General features: G+C 36.7%; 1 protein-coding gene across 5 annotated transcripts in view; it reads left to right on the forward strand.

The window, feature by feature from the left end:
* Positions 1-22,512, forward strand: part of RPS6KA6 (ribosomal protein S6 kinase A6) — a 195,577-nt gene that overhangs the window by 158,150 nt on the left and 14,915 nt on the right. For all 5 annotated transcript variants that reach the window (XM_072815168.1, XM_072815167.1, XM_072815166.1 and 2 more), the window contains 3 exons: positions 228-389; positions 15,052-15,128; positions 17,166-17,283. In XM_072815168.1, coding sequence (XP_072671269.1) covers positions 228-389; positions 15,052-15,128; positions 17,166-17,283 — 357 coding nt within the window. The remainder of the gene's footprint in view (positions 1-227; positions 390-15,051; positions 15,129-17,165; positions 17,284-22,512) is intronic.

Below are 22,512 nucleotides of genomic sequence, written 5' to 3' on the forward strand. Positions count from 1 at the left end.
GATTTAAAAAATTGATGGCTTGGATGGAAACTGGGACATTTATTGGACAGAGATCATTTCTTCTGTATGCTTCAGGCTGTCAAGGCTATCAAGGTTGGAGAAAGTGTCATTTTTAAAATTTTATGATTTAGAAAGTTCCTTCTCCTGGAGTTATTTTAACTTAAAATGTTTTATTTCATAGATGTTTAGTTCACTATAGAAATTTATTTTTTTCTTTTGTGTTTAAGGTTGTTCACCGTGATCTTAAACCTAGTAATATCTTATATATGGATGAATCAGCCAATGCAGACTCCATTAGAATCTGTGATTTTGGGTTTGCAAAACAACTTCGAGGAGAAAATGGACTTCTCTTAACTCCATGCTACACTGCAAACTTTGTAGCACCTGAGGTATTCTTTAAAATCTTAATATTGGCTTTCTGTTATTTTCCTTTAGCTGAATATATATGATGTCTTGGATATGTTACAATTGATAGGTAAAAGCTGAGTTATCTTATCCTTTCCCAACTATAAAGCTCTTTAAGTCAGTGAATTCTGATAACCCCTAATGTAAATATTCAGACTAGTAACTTGCATCTGGAAACAGCCTGAATGTATAATCATCAGACTACTCTTTTCTGTAGGGTTATATAATAGCATCAGAGTCATACCTTTTTAGAGCTGGGATGAAGAATAGAGATAACCCCATCTTCAACATATTAAATATTCTAAATGAAGAAATTGATGCTAAAAGTACTTAAATGACTTATTCAAGACCCAGCATTCATATAGTAATAAAGCCGGGATAGATTTTCAGATATTTTGGTTTATGCTGAGCAAGAGGTAATTTATGTTATTTAACATTATACATAACATATAAGGGCAATGCCACCCCTGATTATCTTTAAGATATAATTCCTGGAGAAAACAGCTTCACAGGGATCTTTATAAGCGGAGGGTTTTTTCTTGGCAAATAACATTCATATGTATATCTTACAGGGAAGAGTAGGAAAGGTGAGTCTGGAGAGGTTAAGGGGTATAAGCTTCACATTTTCAAGCTCCAACAGTCAGTTCTAATACTGGGGGTGGGAGCTTTGACAGTAGCAATCCCCACAGCAGTGAAAGTATATTTGACAAAAACTGAATTGGGGGCACTTGGTTGGCATAGTCGGTTGGGTGATCAACTCTCGGCTTTAGCTGGGGTCATGATCTCAGGGTTGTGGCATAGAGCCCCATGTCAGGATCCTGCTCAACACGGAGTCTGCTTAAGACTCTCTCCCTCTCTTCTGCCTTGCCCATTTCTCTCTCACTCTAAAATAAATTTTATTTTTTATTTTTTAAAAGATAAACAATTTTATTATTGAATAAGCATTAAACCAAAATGACACATTCATGGATAAGCAATTTGTTCAAGAGACCAAAAAGAAATCTCACTCTTTTATATAACTATATGGACACAATCCATTCAATAAATAAAGTAGATTTTGCAATTTGGAGTCAAGTGGCAGCTGAAATTATGCCCATCTCCTCCCCGGAAATCAGGAGATACAGCATTACTTTCCTTGGTGATTACATTTCAAAGAGAAGGATCTCACCTCCTTGTGGAAGTATTCCAGAGTTTTGAGACTGTCTAGAGGTTTATTTAGCCATTAAAAATATTTATATGCATTCGAAAAGGACAGAGAAAGGAATTCCATGATATATTATCATACAGAAAGTCTTTCTTTTCCAAAATTTCACTTGACCCATTTTGGATTTGATCTTGAAAACTGAGTTCTTTCCTGTTCACTGATCCTTTGCTGAAGAGGAGAAGTTTGAAAGCATTTCATTTTGCACATCCATTTAAAAATTATCCAAAAATCTCATTCATTAGCATTAGGTATCCTTGTACTCACATTAATTAGTTCAAATTAGTTTTTCCACATACACAAATATTTTAAAAAAGGGAAATGGATATTTTAAACTGAGGGACACGTTCCAGAGTCTCAGCAGTTTCTATCATTCCCTGTAAGATTTTTTCATTATAGTCATCCAGTCTTTGTTTAGACTATAGAATTTGAAGCAAGTTTTCACAAAGAAGCTTCATTAATTGCAAAAACCTTTTTGTGTGTGGTTGTGATGTTTTTTTTTTTCTCCAAAACACATATATACACACTCTCTCTCCCTGGTTTGCCAGGAAGGAAAACTTTTAAAAATTTTCATTGTCTCTTCAATCCATCTGTTAGTGAATCAGTTCAGGCTTCCCTTTGAAAAGAACGGGGAAAATGTCAGCAGCTGGTGGAACATCTGCATGTAGAGATGGGACATACACATTATTCTACATTTTTAAGGATTTTTTATTACCGTGATGAGTCAAATATGGGCCTTTTAAAATTTTTTTATCATTGGAGTTCAATTTGCCAACATATAGCATAACACCCAGGACTCATCCTGCCAAGTGACTCACTCACTGCCCATCACCCAGTCACCCAATCCCACGCCCACCTCCCCTTCCACTACCCCTTGTTCATTTCCCAGAGTTAGGTGTCTCTCATGTTTTGTCACCCTCACTGATATTTTCACTCATTTACTCTCCTTTCCATTTATGCCCTTTCACTAATTTTTATATTCCCCAAATGAATGAGACCATATAATGTTTCTCCTTTTCCAATTGACTTATTTTACTCAGCATCAATACCATCCAGGTCCCTCAAAGTCGAGGCAAATTGTGGATATTTATTGTTACTAATGGCTGAGTAATATTCCATTGTATACATAGACCACATCTTCTTTATCCATTCATCTCTCGATGGACCAAGGCTCCTTCCACAGTTTGGCTATTGTGGACATTGCTGCTATAAACATCGGGGTGCAGGTGTCCCGGCGTTTCACTGCATCTGTATCTTTGGCGTAAATCCCAGCACTGCAATTGCTGGGTCATAGGGCAGATCTATTTTTAACTCTTTCAGGAACCTCCACACACTTTTCCAGAGTGACAGCACCAGTTCACATTCCCACTGAAAGTGAAAGAGGGTTCCCCATTCTCCACATCCTCTCCAACATTTTTTGATTCTTGTCTTGTTAATTTTCCCCATTCTCACTGGTGTGAGGTGGTATCTCATTGTAGTTTTGATTTGTATTTCCCTGATGGCCAGTGATGCAGAGCATTTTCTCGTGTGCGTATTGTCCATGTCTGTGTCTTCCAACGTAAAATTTCTGATCGTGTCTTTGGCCCATTTCATGATTGGATTGTTTGTTTTTTGCTGCTGAGTTTAGTAAGTCCTTTATAGATCTTGGATACTAGCCCTTTATTGGATAGGTCATTTGCAAATATCTTCTCCCATTCTGTAGGTTGACTTTTAGTTTTGTTGACTGTTTCTTTCGCTGTACAGAAGGTTTTGATCTTGATGAAGTCCCAGTAATTCATTTTTGCTTTTGTTTCTCTAGCCTTCATGGATGTATCTTGCAAGACATTGCTGTGGCCAAGTTCAAAAAGGGTGTTGCCCGTGTTCTTCTCTAGGATTTTGATGGAATCTTGTCTCACATTTAGATCTTTCATCCATTTTGAGTTTATCATTGTGTATGGTATAAGAGAATGGTCTAGTTTCATTCTTCTGCATGTGGCTGTCCAATTTTCCCAGCACCATTTATTGAAGAGACTATCCTTTTTCCATTGGATAGTCTTTCCTGCTTTGTGGAATATTAGTTGACCATAAAGTTGAGGGTCCAATCTGGATTCTCTATTCTGTTCCATTGACATATGTGTCTGTTTTTGTGCCAGTACCACACTGTCTTAATGACCATAGCTTTGTAGTACAACCAGAAATCTGGCATTGTGATGCCCCCAGATATGGTTTTCTTTTTTAAAATTCCCCTGGCTATTCAGGGTCTTTTCTGATTCCACACAAATCTTAAAATAATTTGTTCCAACTATCTGAAGAAAGTCCATGGTATTTTGATAGGGATTGCATTAAATATGTAAATTGCCCTGGGTAGCATTGACAATTTCATGATATTACTTCTTCCAATTCATGAGCATGGAATACTTTTCCATCTATTTGTGTCTTCCTCGATTTCTTTCAGAAGTGTTCTGTAGTTTTTAGGGTATAGATCCTTTACCTCTTTGGTTAGGTTTGTTCCTAGGTATCTTATGCTTTTGGGTGCAATTGTAAATGGGATTGACTCCTTAATTTCTCTTTCTTCAGGCTCATTGTTAGTGTATAGAAATGCCACTGAATTCTGGGCATTTATTTTGTATCTTGCCACACTGCCAAATTGCTGTATGAGTTCTAGCAATCTTGGGGTGGAGTCTTTTGGGTTCTCTATGAACAGTATCATGTCATCTGCAAAGAGGGAGAGTTTGACTTCTTTTCCAATTTGAATGCTTTTTATTTCTTTTTCTTGCCTGATTGCTGAGGTGAGCACTTCTAGTACTATGTTGAATAGCAGTAGTGAGAGTGGATATCCATGTCTTGTTCCTGATCTTAAGGGAAAGGCTCCCAGTGTTTCCCCAATGAGAATGATATTTCCTGTGGTCTTTTCGTAGATGGCTTTGAAGATGCTGAGGAATGTTCCTTCTATCCCTACACTCTGAAGACTGTTGATCAGGAATGGATGCTGTATTTTGTCAAATGCTTTCTCTGCATCTATTGAGAGGATCATATGGCTCTTGTTTTTCTCTTGCTGATATGATCAATCACATAGATTGCTTTACGAGTGTTGAACCAGTCTTGCATCCCGGGGATAAATCCCACTTGGTCATGGTGAACCATCTTCATACTGAATTGTTGGATCCCATAGGCCAGTATCTTATTGAGAATGTTTGCATCTGTGTTAATCAGGGATATTGTTCTATAATTCTCCTTTTTGGTGGGGGTATGGGGCTATGTCTGGTTTTGGAATTAGTGTGATGCTGGCCTCATAGAATGAGTTTGGAAGGACTCCATCTCTTCCTATCTTTCCGAACAGCTTTAGTAGAATATGGTTTCTTCTTTAAACCTTTGATAGAATTCCCCTGGTAAGCCATCTGGCCCTGGACTTTTGTGTCTTGGGAGGTTTTGAATGACTGCTTCAATTTCTTCCCTGGTTATCGGCCTCTTCAAGTTTTCTATTTCTTCCTGTTCCAGTTTTGGTAGTTTGTGGCTTTCCAGAAATGTGTTCATTTCTTCTAGATTGCCTAATTTATTGGTATGTAGCTGCTTCTAATAAGTTTTTAAAATATTTTCTTTTTCCTTGTTATTGCTGGTGATCTCTCCTTTCTTATTCATGATTTTATTAATTTGAGTCTTTTCTCTCTTCTTTTTAATAAGGCTGGCTAATGGTTTATCTATCATATTAATTCTTTCAAAGAACCAACTCTTGGTTTTGTTAATCTGTTCCACAGTTCTTCTGGTCTCTATTTCATTGAGTTCTGCTGGAATCTTTATTGACTTTCTTCTTCTACTGGTTTTAGAATCTATTTCCTGTTTTTTCTCCAGCTCCTTTAGGTGCAAGTTTTATCTTTTGTATTTGAGTTCTTTCCAGTTTTTGAATGGATGCTTGTATTGCGATGTATTTCCCCCTCAGGACTGCTTTTGCTGTATCCCAAGGATTTTGAATGGTTGTATCTTCATTCTCATTAGTTTCCATGAATTTTTTTAATTCTTTCCTAATTTCCTGGTTGACCCTTTCACCTTTTAGCAGGATGTGTTTGAAATCCTTCCAAACTTCTTCTTGTGATAGAGTTCTTGTTTCAAAGCATTACATTCTGAAAATATGCAGGGGACGATCCCAACCTTTTGGTGTTGGTTAAGACCTGCTTTGTGACCCATTATGTGGTCTATTCTGGAGAAAGTTCCATGTGCACTTGAGAAGAATGTGTATTCAGTTGCATTGGGATGTAGAGTTCTGTAAATGTCTGTGAAATCCATCAGGTCCAGTGTATCATTTAAAGCTCTGGTTTCTTTGCCGATGTTTTGCTTAGAAGATCTGTCGTCTATAGAAAATGCTGTGTTCAAGTCTCTCAGTATAAGTGTATTTTTATCTAATGTGTTTTAACTTTGGTTATTACTTGATTTATTTACTTGGCAGCTCGCACAATAGAGGCATAAATATTGATGATTGTTAGGTCCTCTTGTTGGATAGATCCTTGAAGTATGATATTCTGTCCCTCTTCATCTCTTACTACAGTCTTTGGGATAAACTTTAGTTTATCTGATATAAGAATGGCTACCCCTGCTTTGTTTTGAGGGCCATTTGATTGGTAAATGGTTCCCCAACCTTTTTTTTTCAGGCTGTAAGTGTCCTTACATCTAAAATGAGTCTCTTGTAGACAGCAAATAGATGGGTCTTGCTTTTTTATCCAGTCTGAAACCCTGTGCCTTTTGATGTGGTCATTAAGCCCATTCACATTCAGAGTTACTCTTGAAAGATATGAATTTAGTGTCATCATGATACCCATTCAGTCCCCGTTTTTGTGGATTGTTTTCTTGGACTTCCTCTTTCTTTTACAGACTCCCCCCACTTAATATTTCTTGCAGAGCTCGTTTGGTGGTCACTTATTTTTTCAGTTTCTGCCTATCTTGGAAGCTCTTAATCTCTCCTGGTATTCTGAATGAGAGCCTTGCTGTATAAAGTATTCTTGGCTGCAAGTTCATCTCATTTAGGACCCTGAATATATCCTGCCAGCACTTTTTGGCCTGCCAGGTCTCCATGGAGAGGTCTGCTGTTAACCTAGTACTTCTCCCCATAAAGCTTAGGGATTTCATGTCTCTTACTGCTTTAAGGATCTTCTCTTTATCTTTGGAATTTGCAAGTTTCACTATGAAATATTGACATGTTGAGAGGTTTTTATTGATTTTAGGGGGGATCTCTCTGTCTCCTGAATCTGAATGCCTGTTTCCCTCCCAAGTTGGAGAAGTTCTCAGCTATCATTTGTTTTACTATACTTTCTGGACTTCTGTCTCTTTCAGTGTCCTTCGGAACCCCAATTAATCATAGATTTTTTCCTTCTGAGGCTGTCATTCATTTCCCTTAACCTATTCTCATGATGTTTTAATTGTTTTTCTCTTTTTTCTCCAGCTTCCTTCCTTGCCATCAACTTGTCTTCTGTGTCACTCGTTCGTTCTTCTACCTCGTTAACCCTCATCGTTAGGTCCTCCAGTTTCTCTTGCATCTTATTTAATTCATTTTTAATTTCTGCCTGATTAGATCTAAATTCTGCAGTCATGAAGTCTCTTGAATCCTTTATGCTTTTTTCTAGAGCCACCAGTAGGTTTATAATTGTTCTGCATTGGTTTTCTGACATTGAAGTGTAATCCAAATTTTGTAATTTTGCGGGAGAGAGTACTGTTTCTGATTCTTTCTTTTATGGTGAGTTTTTCCTTCTAGTCATTTTGCTCAGTGCAGAGTGGCCAAAAACAAGTTGTACCGGAATAAAGAGAAAAAAAAGAGGATAAAAAGGGGCGGGGAAGGAAACAGAAAACAAAAAACAAGGGGGGAGTATCCTCTCATTTTATATACTGTAAATCCCTCGACTTCCCCTGGAACTTTGTAGCATTGCTTGGTCAATAACTTGCTTTTCCCCTGTCCTTCCAGTTGGTCTTCTGGGGGAGCGGCCTGCTATGCTGATTCTCAGGTGTGTGCACCTGGGGGAGCTGCCCCTCCGCTGCCATGTGCATAGCTCAGTGGGAGCTGTTTATTTTTTCAGGCCCCTGCTCATTCCCAAGTACAAGGTGACATTAGGAAGGGGAACAACAGTGGTGGTGGCTAGCTCTCCAGCTCTGGAGTCAGCTCCCACAGTAACTACCACAGCTCCCAGTCTGCAGGGGCCTGGATGCTCTGGGGCGTGGGGGCATGGATCTGCACAGCTTGGGGCTGCCCAGTGGTAGAAGCGCCCTTGCTGCCCTGTGTCCTCTCAGCTTCCGCCTTTCCCGGGGGGAGCACCAGATCTTGGGCTGTGTCCCCCATCGCCCTTGGCTCCAGGGCCTGCACCGCTGGAATGCGCTCCTGGGCCGCATAGCCCCCTCCACACGGAGCCCCTGCCTGAGCCGCGGCCTGAGCTGCTCTCGAGGCCCGGCTGGGCACTCTGCAGCCCTTTAGGGAGCTCAGCCCACGGTGTGTGGTGCGCTCTCCCCCGGGGCCCAGTTCCTCTATTAGTTCCCCTGGGAGTCTGAGGGCATCCCTGCCCCTTCTGGGATCCTGCCCGACCTCCTTGCGTGTGCTTTTCTGTCCAGGAAGATTTGTAAAGCTCCTGCTTCTCTGGGACTGGGCTTTCCTGTCCTAGGGGCACTGGCTGCAGGGCCTTAGCTCGGCTCCTCGCAGGGGCTCCTCCCCTTTGGATGCTTTTTTATTTCTTTTTTTTTCCGTCTTCCTACCTTGATAGAAGCGTGAATTCTCCTCACTGTAGCATTCCAGCTGTTCTCTCTTTAATTCCCAGACCGAATTCGTAGGTTTTCAGGATGATTTGAAAGTTATTTAGGTACTTTGGTGGGGACAGGTGACTTGGGGGCCCTACTCTTCCGCCATCTTGCCCCCATAAAGTATTCTTGGATGCATAGTTTTCCCATTCAACACATTGTAGATATCATGCCCCATTTCTGTGGCAAGATCTGTTGCTAACCTCATTTTGCTTTCTTTGTAATTTAGGGACCTCTTTTGCCTTGCTCCTTTTTTTTTTCCCTTGCTCCTTTTAGTATTTACCTTTATCCCTATATTTTGCAAATTTAACTATGATATATCTTGATGTTGGCTTTTTTATTTTGTTGATCTTGATGAGTATTCTCTTAATTCCTGGATTTGGATGTCTGTTTCCTTCCCCAGATTAAGGAAGTTTTCAGCTATGATTTCCTCAAATAAATCTTCTTTCCCTTTTTACCCTCTCTTCTTCTTCTTCTGGGATGCCTATGGTATGAATGTTATTATGCTTCATATAGTTGCTGAGTTCCCTAAGTCTGTATTTCTGATACAATATTTTTCTTTCCTTCTTCTTTTCAACTTCAGTATTTTCCACAATTTTCTCTCTTCATCCTTATTTCCTGCTTGTGGTCTTTATATCTAGTCGTTTCACATCTCAGTTATACAGTATTTATTATATTGGTTGGGCTAGATTTTAGGTCTTTTATCTCTGTAGTAATGGACTGCCTGATGTCTTCTATGCTCCTCTCAAGCCCACCGAGTTTCTTTGTGATTCTTGTTTTAAAATATGGCTCAGACATATTACTAATATATCCGCCAATTAGTTCCTTGGCTATGACCTTTTCTTATTCTTTATTTTCACATGAATTCCTCCATCTTGGCATTTTGTCTTCTGTGTCTTAGGAAAGCCTATTATTTTTCCTGCTCCTGAGAGTAATGGCTATATTAAGAAGAGATCCTATACTGTTCAGGGCCTGGTGCTTCAGGAAGCATTTCTGGTTTATGCTGTGTGTACTCTGCTATTGTTTTGGCTATTCTTTTCTCCAGGTCTGTCCTCTGCATAGTTTCACCTTACCTTCCATGGAGAGTGTTTAGAACTTGTCCAAGGTGTGGTGAGTTTTAAGTAAGTATGCTTTATTTTGCATGTTTAAAGAGGACAGATCCCATTTCCACTAGATCTGAAGGTTTGCAATACTTTATGGTCAGTCAGTTTGGTATGTACTTGGGAGGGGGTGTTGTATTGATCTTCTAGGGTAGGGGCCTACTCCTACTTTGGTTCTCAGGAATACTTGCTCTTGTGAAAAAGCACCTGTAGAGCACATGGAAGACAGGGCTCAGTGTAATTAGTTCATGCATCTACTGTGATTGCTATGCTGCTCACTGAATCCCAACTATGCTGATGGTTGGGAGGGAGATGATATCAGTTAGTACTCTTGTCCTCTGAAGAGGGATGTTTTCACCCATAGCTGTTCAGTTCACCCTCACAGAAGAATTAACAGTCTCTCCTTGTGTGTCCTAGGCATCCCTCATATCCCTGCTTTCCCTCTTTCTCTGACCTGTCTGCCCACCTGGTGGTACAGTGCTCCTGTGTTTTATCCACATACCAGCTGGTTTTCAAGACTCCAATGATAGGAACCCAGCATGGCCTTGAACCACACTGATCCTCAGAAGAGTGTCTGGTGCTGGATTGTCTCAGAAGGGCAGTCATACAAGTATACAGGGGCTTAGAATTTACAAAACAGCAAATGCTGGTGTCTAGGTTAGCTGACCTCAGCAGGTGTCTTGGCTCTTATGCTAATGAGCAAGGCAGTGCAATGGCACCTGCCAACTCTTTTACCCCTGAAGGGCAGTGCCATTTCTTCCAAATGCACTCCATAAAGGGTAACTGTCTCTCCCTGTACAATCTCAGCTCCTCTTGTTTTCCCAGTCAGTGGTTTTCAGGAAGTGTTCTTCTTGTACAATCCCCTGTGCATTCCTCACTCTTTCTTTCTTTCTTTCTCTCTCTTCTCTATCACCAGGGCTCCCTCCATTCTGCAGCTCCCGTGATTCTTTTCTTCCCCAAATCACGTCTCTGTATTTCCCAGCATCCATGACATGGCCTCTTTTCTCCCTGTAGTTGTGCAATTTGTTCTGTCAGTCCTCTCATTGATTCCTAGGATGTTCAAAATAATCAATTTGAGATTTATCTAGCTCTTTTAATGAGATGAGGCAAGCATGGGATCCCCTTACTATCCTACCATTTTAACCCTTCTCCCTTTAGCTGTGAAGGTTTTCAAGTGGGTACCTGGAGACCACTTCTCCATAACTAGTGCTTCAAATATGTTTGGGTAGTATTTGTATTTTTCAGAATACTTTGGTGTTTTTTTAATTATTTATTTATTCATGAGAGAAAGAAAGATAGAGAGAGAGAGGCAAGGACACAGGCAGAGGGAGAAGTAGGCTCCATGCAGAGAGCCCGACATGGGACTTGATCCCGGGACTCCAGGATCAAGCCCTGGGCTGAAGGCAGGCACTAAACCACTGAGCCACCCAGGGATCTCTGATTTCAGAATACTCTAAAAGGTTTTATTAGCAGTGCTAAAGCCTCTGCTAGCAATAAATTAATATCTGTAATTTTTATGAATGAAATACAGAAGTTCTGGGTAAGATTTGTTTCTAAAGTTTCAAACCTTTTCAAAAATTGTGATAAAGTATATGGAACGCATTATCTTTTAAATTAGAATCACAAAGATTCTAGTATCCATGCAGATACTTGAATAAGTAATAGCACTTATGGGGGTGTAAATTCACTATTTCATCACAGTAAATAGCGTCCTTATTTGCTAAGAGATATTCTTTTTTAAAAAGATTTTATGTATTTGACAGGAGGACAGGGAGGGGTAGAGGGAGACGGACAAGCAGACTCTACACTGAGTGGAAGCCCAATGTGGGGCTCAATCCCATGACCCTGAGATCATGACCTGAGCTGAAACCAAGAGTCGGATGCTCAACTAACTGAGCCAATCAGGCTCCCTGCTAAGAGATATTCTAATTAATACAATTTTTGTTTATTAGTAAGGAAGAAATATTTGTTCACTTTTTGATATGCATCAATTTGATCAACCTCCTAAGGTTTACTTCATGGATGTCCTTTTCTTATACCTGTGTTGCAAAAATTAATATATCTCCAGAAATACTTTATTCTTTATAAAAGCAAACACATGATATTTATCTACTAATATTTTTTGTCTCCTGAAGTCTAAAAATGATCCTGACTTAAAGAAACCTAAAATAAATTGGGTGGAATTTGTTTGATGTGAATTGTTGAGCTATACCTCATTTTTTATTAGAGCCTTTGTGGTCCCTACTGTTATTTACATAAACCAGTTATATAAGTATTTTGATATTAGCTTTTCAGGTTTGTACTCGTTTGTTCTTATAGTACACTTCAACTAGGAAAATTATATCTTGAATTTTATGTCAAGTAGGTACTCGTTATTCACGTCTAGTAATTGTTAAAGCCAAACATTAGTATTTTTAGCCTTTTATAAATGAAATGTCCATGCTGCTTGTTATGTAATTCCTACTGTTAATGTATTATAATATTTTCATTCTTTTTATGCCTAAAAATTTTAGCAGTGGGTTTATTTTTAAGTTTTAAGTTTTTATTTAAATTCCAGTTATTTAAAAAATAAATAAATTCCAGTTATTTAACATACAGTGTAATATTAATTTCAGGTGTACAATATAGTGATTCAGTATATCCATATAACTTTTGTATTTTCAGAATACTTTGAGCACCCAGTGCTCATCAAAAGTACACTCCTTAGAATATAAATAATAGTGAAAGGGAATAGAAGGGAAGGGAGAAGAAATGGGTAGGAAATATCAGAGAGGGAGATAGAACATAAAGACTCCTAACTCTGGGAAACGAACTAGGGGTGGTGGAAGGGGAGGAGGGCGGGGGGTGGGGGTGAATGGGTGACAGGCACTGTGGGAGGCACTTGACGGGATGAGCACTGGGTGTTATTCTGTATGTTGGCAAATTGAACACCAATAGAAAATAAATTTATTATTAAAAAAAAGTACACTCCTTAATCCCCATCAACTATTTAACCCATTCTGCCACTCATCTCCCCTCTAGTAACCATCAGTTTATTCTCTATACTTGAGTCTGTTGCTTATTGTGCCTCTTTATCTCCTTTTTCACATTTTGCTCCTTTGTTTTGTTTCTTAAATTCCACATATGAGTGAAATCACATGTTATTCATCTTTCTCGGACTGACTTATTTTGCTTAACATAATACTCTCCAGTTCTAGCCATGTCATTGCAAATGGCAAGATTTCATTCTTTTTATAGCTGAGTAATATTCCATTGTGTCTATATACCATAACTTCTTTATCCATTCATCAGTTGATGAGAACATGGAATGTTTCCATAATTTGGCTGTTGATAATGCTACTGTAAAGATCAGGATGCATGTATTCCTTTGAATTAGTATTTTTGTATTCTTTGTGTAAATACCCAGTGCAACTACTGGATCATAGTGTAGTTCTATTTTTAACTTTCTGAGGAACTCCATACTGTTTCCAGAGTGGCTGCACTCGGTTGCATTCCCACCAACAGTGCAGTTGCACTCCCACCAACAGTGCAGGAGGACTCCCCTTTCTCCACATCTACATCAACACCTGTTATTTTCTGTGTTGTTGATTTTAGCCATTCTGACAGGTATGAGGTGATATTGCAGTTTTTATATATATTTTCTTGATGATCAGTGATGCTGAGCATCTTCTCATGCATCTGTTATCCATCTGTATGTCTTCTTTAGAAAAATATCAGGATCCCTGGGTGGCACAGCGGTTTAGCGCCTGCCTTTGGCCCAGGGCGCGATCCTGGAGACCCGGGATCGAATCCCACGTCGGGCTCCCGGTGCATGGAGCCTGCTTCTCCCTCTGCCTATGTCTCTGCCTCTCTCTCTCTCTCTCTCTCTCTCTCTCTCTGTGTGTGTGTGTGTGACTATCATAAATTAAAATTTTTTTTTAAAAAAAGAAAAATATCTATTCATGTTTTCTGCCTATTTCTTAACTGGATTTTTTGGTTTTGGGGTGTTGAGATTCTTCAGTTCTTTATATATTTTGGATGGGACCCCCTTATCTGATAGGTCATTTGTGAATATCTTCTCCCATTCCATAGGTTGCCTTTTAGTTTTGTTGATTGTTTCCTTTGCTGTGCAGAAGTTTTGGTTTTGTTTTGGTTTTTGTTTGTTTTTGGGCTTTTTAATGTAGTCCCTACAGTTTATTTTTGCTTTTGTTTCCCTTGCTTCAGGAGACATATCTAGAGAGAAGTTGTTTTGGCCAGTATCAAAGAGGTTACTGCCTCAGTTGTCTTTTAGGATTTTTATGGTTTCCTGTCTCACATTTAAATCTTTAATCCATTTTTTGGTCTTTAATCCATTTTGTGTATCATTGTGTATAGTATTAGAAAGTGATCCAGTTTCATTCTCTTGAATGTTACTGTCCTGTTATCCCAACACAATTTGTTAAAGACACTCTTTTTTCATTGAATATTCTTTCCTGCTTTGTCAGAGATTAATTGACCATATAGTTGTGGGTTCATTTCTGGGTTTTCTATTCTGTTCTATTGAACTTTGTGTCTTGTTTTTGCCAGTACCATATTCATCACTACAGCCTTGTAATATCACTTGATGTCTGGAACTATGATGCCTCCAGCTTTGCTTTTATTTTTATGATGGCTTTGGCTATTTGGGATCTTTTAGGATTCTATACAAATTTTAGGATGGTTTGTTCTAGCTTTATGAAAAATGCTGGTGGTGTTTTGCTTGATTGCATTAAGAGATTGCATTAAGTGTGTAGATTGCTTTAAGTAGTATAGACATTTATACAGTATTTGTTCTTGCAATTTATTTTTCAACAAACTCTATTAATTTCATGAGGAAACTCACATGAATATGTGATAAACATATTATTTGATATTATCATCACTAGCTCCAAGACATGAAACAGCCACATCAATTACTACATGAAAAATTAATGAAACCTTCAGAATGTATCAAATAGGTTTTTGTCATCCAGAAATATACTACTCTTTCCAAAACATATAAGGCTTGGATGTAAAATATAAGTTCATCTTGCTTTCATTAAAGTATATATTGTCTTACAATCTTTTGCATGTTAAGGAAGTAGTTATCATAGATATTAAAAGCACAAGCTCTAGAGTAAGAATACCTACTATACTACTTACTAATTTTGTGATATTGGATAACTTACATTTACCTTAGCTTCCTCATCTTCAAAATTAGAAATAATACCTACCTTATAGAGTCAGCATCAAGATGAAAAGACAGTATTCTGTGTAGTACAATATTAATCTTAAATTTTGATGTGTGTGTCTGGTTTTTCTAAGAGAAGGAGTGAAAACTCATTGGAGTCAGAGATCATATCTTCAATCTTCAAAGTTGTTTTTTTTTTTAATGACCCATCTGACTCAGTCACCCTATTAATAGCCATTTATTCAGTGCTTGCTAATTGCAAAAGACTTTGCCTTTAACATTACAGTAATCTATTATTGAAAAGAGTTAAATGATCTAAGCTTTTACATTGTTAATATTTGTGAGATTATTGGAAATACAACAACTATCTTTTGGTTGAGAAAACTGAGTTTCTACTGAATAATATCAGATAATGAATATTTCTTTCTCAGGTTCTCATGCAACAGGGCTATGATGCTGCTTGTGATATTTGGAGCCTGGGTGTCATTTTTTATACAATGCTGGCTGGGTAAGAAGCTTATATATTTAAAATAATATACATCATAATTTGAATTTCATCTATCTACTTTTATCTGGAAAGAAATGGACAGGTAAAAATAGCCTTGAGTAAAATGCTACCAACATTTTAAAATATTAGCTATTATTTATTTATAGAAAGTGAAAACAAAGTAAGGTGTTTGATGAGGCACTATTCAGATTTATAATTAAAAGAATTTTCAATTCGAAATAAAACATTTAAAAATAAAGCATATATTTTTATTTTGGTATTTTATATTCCATGCATTAAGTATTTGAATTCTGGCTCTCCTGGTGATAGAGATTAAGTAAGACTGAGCTTTACAAAAAATATAAATAGTAACAGAATACTAAACTATGGAAACATACACAGCAGCCTTCCAGAAAAAAGATAAATACTAAAAAATGTAATAATTGGATTATGTTAATGTTGGTAATTTACAAATAATATAAGTGCTGTTTTAATAATGAGTAGCACATTTATTTAGGAATAAAGATTTATGGCTCTAGAAAAAGGTTTAGCAGTCTATTATAAAGAATAGAATTTGAAGAATTATAATATACTTATATACTTAAGTCTGACTTTTTAAAGAAGGCATTTAGTGTAATTTAAATATACTTGACATAATAGGAACATTATAAATATGTTATGAATATTGTTTCTTTTTCAAAGATTTTATTTATTTATTCATGAGAGACAGAGAGAGAGAGAGAGGCAGAGATATAGGCAGAGGGAGAAGCAGGTTCCTCATAGAGAGCACAATGCAGGACTTGATCCTGAAACCCTGGGATCACACCCTGAACCAAAGAGAGACACTGAACCGTTGAACCACCCAGGCATCCCTGTTATGAATAATGTGATTCTGAATTATTTATGGACTTGGTGGTAATTACATATATCAGCATATTTTACTACTTTTAGATATATTATATACTTATGCCAAATATTTAGTTCTAGAGCACAGGAAGTACTAAAGCTAAGAGTAAAGTTTGCATATGAACTGCAGTTAGCCCTATTGTTTTCAAACCATGGGATACCCTTTCTAGATTGCTGCTTTCAAATATTTACTTTATAACTAACAAAAAAATGAACTTCTGTAGTAGATGTATTTAGATGTGTTTAGTGTTATCTCTACTTAATTGTTACATGAGAGAATTAAGGTATTAGCATATTAAGATATCTTCCTCATACTTCTTAACCATAAGTCTTTCTACTCCCAAATTTGAATACCATTTTCAGTTCCCTCTGTTAGAATGTTACAAAACTGGGGATCCCTGGGTGGCTCAGCGGTTTAGCGCCTGCCTTCGGCCCAGGGCGCGATCCTAGAGTCTCGGGATCGAGTCCCACGTCGGGCTCCCCGCTTGGAGCCTGCTTCTCCCTCTGCCTGTGTCTCTGCCTCTCTCTCTAGATCTATCATGAATAAATAAATAAATCTTTAAAAAAAAAAAAAAAAGAATGTTACAAAACTGATAACTTGTTATTCTATAATTAATTTTAAGCAACTTTAACTATATAATCTGTTTTCAACTATAGTTATATTGATATAAATATTTAACCCATTGTTTATAGACATTAATTAAAATATTATTAACCTGTTCCCATGGATAATACTGATAAAATGCTAAGGAATACATTTTAACTAATCAATAAATACATTCTAAATATATAAACTTGACAATTTCTTCATAGGTATATTTGGTTTGCTAACTTATGCCTGGGAGAATTAAAAATTTACCTATTTTATTCTGGTCCAACTTTAAGCCTATAGCTTTACATGAAATGCCACCTTTATTTTACATCGATTAACTGATCAAAGTAAAGATTGATGTAAACAAGACTATTAAATAATTCATTAGGATTAAGTTAAATGAAATATAAAATTTGATATGAAGAGTGAAGGAAAATATTAAATGATACTCTTAATTTACTCTAGTAAATATTTGCATGTTGTCTTATACTCATCACTTTCAACTAGATTTAATTTGTATGTTAGGCTCTAATGTCTATTAAAATCTATTTTATTAATAGCTACACTCCATTTGCTAATGGCCCCAATGATACTCCTGAAGAAATACTGCTACATATAGGCAATGGCAAGTTCTCTTTGAGTGGTGGAAATTGGGACAATATTTCAGATGGAGCAAAGGTATAAATCATAAATATCTTTGGTTTTGTTGAATTCAAATTAAATTGCTAAAATCTTTAAGTTACAGCTTACTCTGTATTTACAGATTCTGATGGTGTTATATGTCAGTATTTGTTTTTAAGTCAAGTCACATTTATATGTGGATTGAACAAGGTGAAGGCTGAATTTTTTTTCTGACACACTTGAGGACCATATTTCTGTCATATCAGTTTATATGTTTTCAAGTAGTATAAACCATTTTCAGTATTAACCAAAACTAAAAATGTAAGCCTACTGGAGAAAAATATATATTTAACAACTAAAGCTGATTTATGTATTTAGTGTAATTTTACATATCATTTCTTCTTTTGCACGTTGACTAGTAATTATGCAGTTGTTTTTAAGATTTTATTTATTTATTCATTCATGAGAGACACAGAGAGAGAGAGAGAGAGAGAGGCAGAGACACAGGCAGAGGGAGAAGCAGGCTCCATGCAGGGAGCCCGACGTGGGACTTGATCCCGGGCCTCCAGCATCTGGCCCTGGCTTGAAGGCGACGCCAAACCGCTGAGCCACTGAGCCACTCGGGCTGCCCGCAGTTTTTATAATGTTAATTTATTCTTTGAAAAGATACAAACTTTTTCTCAGTAGCTCCTAGATATTTCTGATTGATAATTTAAGGCTGTCCAATAGGGATATAATGCAAGCCACATATGTAATTTAAAAATTTCTGGTAGCCACATTATAAAACAAAAAAGAAACAGGTGAAATTATTTTAATGATATGTTTTATTTAACCTGGTATATCTTTAATATATCATTTCAATATCTAACCAGTATAAAAAATTAGGAAGATATTTTAATATCCTTTTTTATACTAAATCTTCAGAATCTGGTTTACAGTTTATATTTAGAGCCAATATAAATTTGGACTACACAATTTTTTTAAACCTTTAAATTTTTTTTCATTAATTTTTATTTTGCATGTAGTTGACACACAATGTTACATTGGTTTCAGGTATACAGCATAGTGATTCAGTAAGTTTATAAATTATGCTATACTCACCACAAGTTGGACTACACACATTTTATTTATTTTTTTTAAAGATTTATTTATTTATTTATGATAGACATAGAGAGAGAGAAAGGCAGAGCCACAGGAGGAGGGAGAAGCAGGCCCCATGCCGGGAGCCCGATGTGGGACTCGATCCCGGGACTCCAGGATTGCGCCCTGGGCCAAAGGCAGGCGCTAAACTGCTGAGCCACCCAGGGATCCCCGGACTACCCACATTTTAAAAGGCTTAATAGCCACAATGGCTGGTGGCTTCCATAGTAGACAGTATAGTTTCAGTGTAACTGGCCTTATTTATTTTAGAAAAAAAAATAATATTGATAAAACCTTGACTATGAACTCTTAACATTTATAATTTAAAAATTTTGAATTTTAAAACAAAAATCCAAAGGTAGTCAATATGTGGCATATAAGGGCTCTGAAGCTTTTAAGCTGCTATTTGAAGTTAGAAAACCATTTAAGAAGAAGGAATTGCTTGTGTTTAATATCTGCTAATAATTCCATGTATGAGTAAAATAATGAAAGGGATTATAAGGGAAAGGAGGGGACGTAGTGGGAAAAATTAGACAGGGAGATGAACCATGAGAGACTCCTAGTTTTAACTAGATTTAACTAGATTTAACTCCCCTAGTTAAATCACAGAAAAAGAGACAAAGCAAATATTACAAATTTAACTCTGGGAAACAAACAAAGGGTTGTGGAAGGGGAGGTGGTTAGGTAGATGGGGTAACTGGGTGATGGGCACTAAGGAGGACATTAAATTAAATTTAAATAAAAAATAATCAATTAAAAATATGCTAATAAAACATAACTGTCAAGAATACTAGTTTATCCGTATATTATGGAGTAAATCTCATATCCTAATTATAGAGTAAATAAATCACCTGTAATTACCTTCTAATCATTAGAAAAACACAGAAGGGATTGTGTTTGGAGCTTAACCATAACACAGGTTTACTTTGTGGTATAGTAGAAAAAACACACATGATCAGAAACCAGGAGTACTGAGTACTGTAGTTTTTGATCCACTAACTAGCTGCCTCAGTTTTCTCATCTATAAAATTTGGGAACTAAATTATCCAAAATTCCTTCCAACTCCAAAATTCCATTTCTTCACAGCTTGGTTTATTTGTAATTTATCATATTTCTTTTTGTAAAGTGATTGAAACTTTATATATATGATTGAAATATATATATATATATATATATATATATATATATATATATTCTTATCAGTTTGTGTGTCAGAAAATGTATTTTCCCAAAGAGTAAATCCAATGTTTAAAGCTATACATATGATCCTCTTGCATTTCTTTTAAAAAATAACTAGCAATGGTGACTGTAATGCTGAAATGGAGATTCATATGACAATTATGCTTAGATTTCAGTTTTCCCTGTTTTTTTATGTTTAAATCTGTATAGTGCTTAAGAAATAATAATACATAGTAAAGTTTAATTTTATTTTATTCTCACCTCCTCTTTTAGTGTGATATTCTGGAATAATAAATAATAAACATAGGAAAATATATTTGGAGTTATTGTTGAAATATTTCACAGTCTTTCATGTATTCCGTTTTTATGGGTCAAGAGACTTTAGTTCTATCTGAAACCTCTGCAAGTGGTGGCAAGTGCTGAGCAAAGGAACTATAGGAAACCTCTAAAAAAAACTTATCTCCTGTACATGTTAATTTTTGTTTTGTTTTAAATTAGTGATGAAGATAAACTATTTTTCAGTTTCCAATAATTCCTTAAGCTAGCACCCCTTAGTTGTGAGAATTGTGGCATTTACTATCATCTCTTTAAAAAAAATACTTATTTGAGAGACAGAGAAAGCATGAGCAATGAGGGACAAAGGGAGAGGGAAAAGCAGACTCTCTATTAAGCAGGGAGTCTGTCTCAGGCCTCAATCTCAGGAGCCAGGATCATAACCTGAGCCTAAGGCAGATGCCTAACCAACTGAGCCACCCAGGAGTCTGTACTATCATCTCTTGACAGTTGCTTTATTTAATTATAGTTCATTACAAGCTACTTTTTTTCTCTTTTAAATAATCTTTTGCTATTGGTGAATACCACCACCAGAAACATATAGATGATTCTATTTGTCTCCTATCAGTACAGAGTTCATAAACTTTGTCCATTCAGTTAAATGGTAGTGGTAGTAAGAGGTAATAGTTGTGTGTGTTTTATTGCTACAATAGTTTCAGATAACTCCTCACCTCCAAACTGCAGGCTTGGAGAACATTGGAATTTCTGCTTCCCTTTTGTAAAACAGAGAATACGAGAAGTATCTGGTAAACAAAGCAAAAGTAGAAGAGGCAAGAGTAATGAAAATCTCATGGTGTCACTCCATATAACACAATAATACTTGATTAATTAGAAAATTGTTCTATCTGAATTTTATATTTTAAGTAAACAAAGTGTTACTAATTTCAAGTACATATACCCTTGGCCAATGAAGAATTGACCAGTAGAAACTCCTATGGGATAATTATTTATGACCTCTTCCCTACCTCCTATAAAAAAAGCAACTTCTACTCTTCCTCTACTGTGTTACCATTACTATGTTGTATGTACTTTATTAGAGCGCTTACAACATTCTCCTTTGCCATGTATTTGTTTGCATTGCTATTCTTCCTACTCAGCATTTAAATGTCATACTCATTTTTACATTTACTGACATACCTAGCATAATAAATACTTAATTGAATACCTTTTCATAAACTAATCTTTTCTTCAGATATACCTTCCATTGTTAATTTACACAGTAAGCTTTTTCTGTCCATTGTATAAATATTTTCCTTTTTCATACACTAATGAATGACAGACCTGAAATTAATTTTCAGTCCAGTACTCTTTTCATTCCACTACATGTTAGGGAAGACTCTCTGGAGAAAGAAAGGCTTTATTAGCTTGGCTTATGTGAGTTGAATGAAAGAGAGAGGTCTATAAACCTTTAATAATAATAGCAAAGGTGTTCTTGTTCACCAAATTCTTTTATATAATATAAAATTAAGTATGCAAAACTTAACCTTTGCATAATCTATATTGCAGAGCAGTTTAACACTTAAAACCTTATACTGAAATCCTTCTAGAACTTCTAGTACAATAATTTTTATTTTGTTCTATTTTACTTTTTAGCCAAGCATAGCAATTTTAAGTCCAGGATAGTTAATATACATTGTTATCTGAGTTTCAGGTATACAACATAGTGCTTCAACAATTCTGTACATCATTACTCAACACTCATCATGATAAGTGTACTTTTAATCCCCTTCACCTATTTCACTCACCCTCAACCCATTTCCATTCTGATATACTTTGTTTTTTAAACAAGTACTCTAAGTTGAAGTTTTTTTCTCAACAAGAACATTTTTTAAGATTTTATTTATTTATTTGACAGAGAGAGAGAGAGAGCACAAGCAGCGGGAGCAGCAGGCAGAGAAAGAAGGAGTAGTGGGCACCACAAGGAGCCTGATGCAGGCTCAGTCCTAGGACCCTGGGATCATGACCTGAGTTGAAGGCAGATGCTTAACTGACTGAACCACCTAGACACTCCTCAATAAGAACATATTTTACTTGACACATACTTTACAATAGATGGTTCTTTTTAAAAATAATAATTATTGGGATCCCTGGGTGGCGCAGCGGTTTGGCGCCTGCCTTTGGCCCAGGGCGCGATCCTGGAGACCCGGGATGGAGTCCCACGTCGGGCTCCTGGTGCATGGAGCCTGCTTCTCCCTCTGCCTGTGTCTCTGCCTCTCTCTCTCTCTCTCTCTCTCTCTCACTCTCTGTGACTATCATAAATAAATAAATAATAATAATAATTATTATTATTCATGAGATACACAGAAAGAGAGGCAGAGACACAGGCAGAGAGAGAAGCAGGCTCCCTGTGAGGAGCCTGATGCAGGACTCGATCCCAGGACCCCAGGATCATGCCCTGAGCCAAAGGCAGACGCTCAACCACTGAGCCACCCAGGTGTCCCACAATAGATAGTTCTAAAAGATATATATAAAACATTCCATTTAAGAAAAGTAGGATATACATTTTCTTCAAATATAGAAGAATCCCCTAGTTAAATCACAGAAAAAGAGACAAAGCAAATATTACAAATTTAAGAAGGCTGAAATTATACCAAGTCTATTCCAACCACAGGGCACAGAACTAATGATCAAAAA

The sequence above is a fragment of the Canis lupus genome, chromosome X (assembly GCF_048164855.1).
Source record: "Canis lupus baileyi chromosome X, mCanLup2.hap1, whole genome shotgun sequence".
Taxonomy (NCBI): domain Eukaryota; kingdom Metazoa; phylum Chordata; class Mammalia; order Carnivora; family Canidae; genus Canis; species Canis lupus.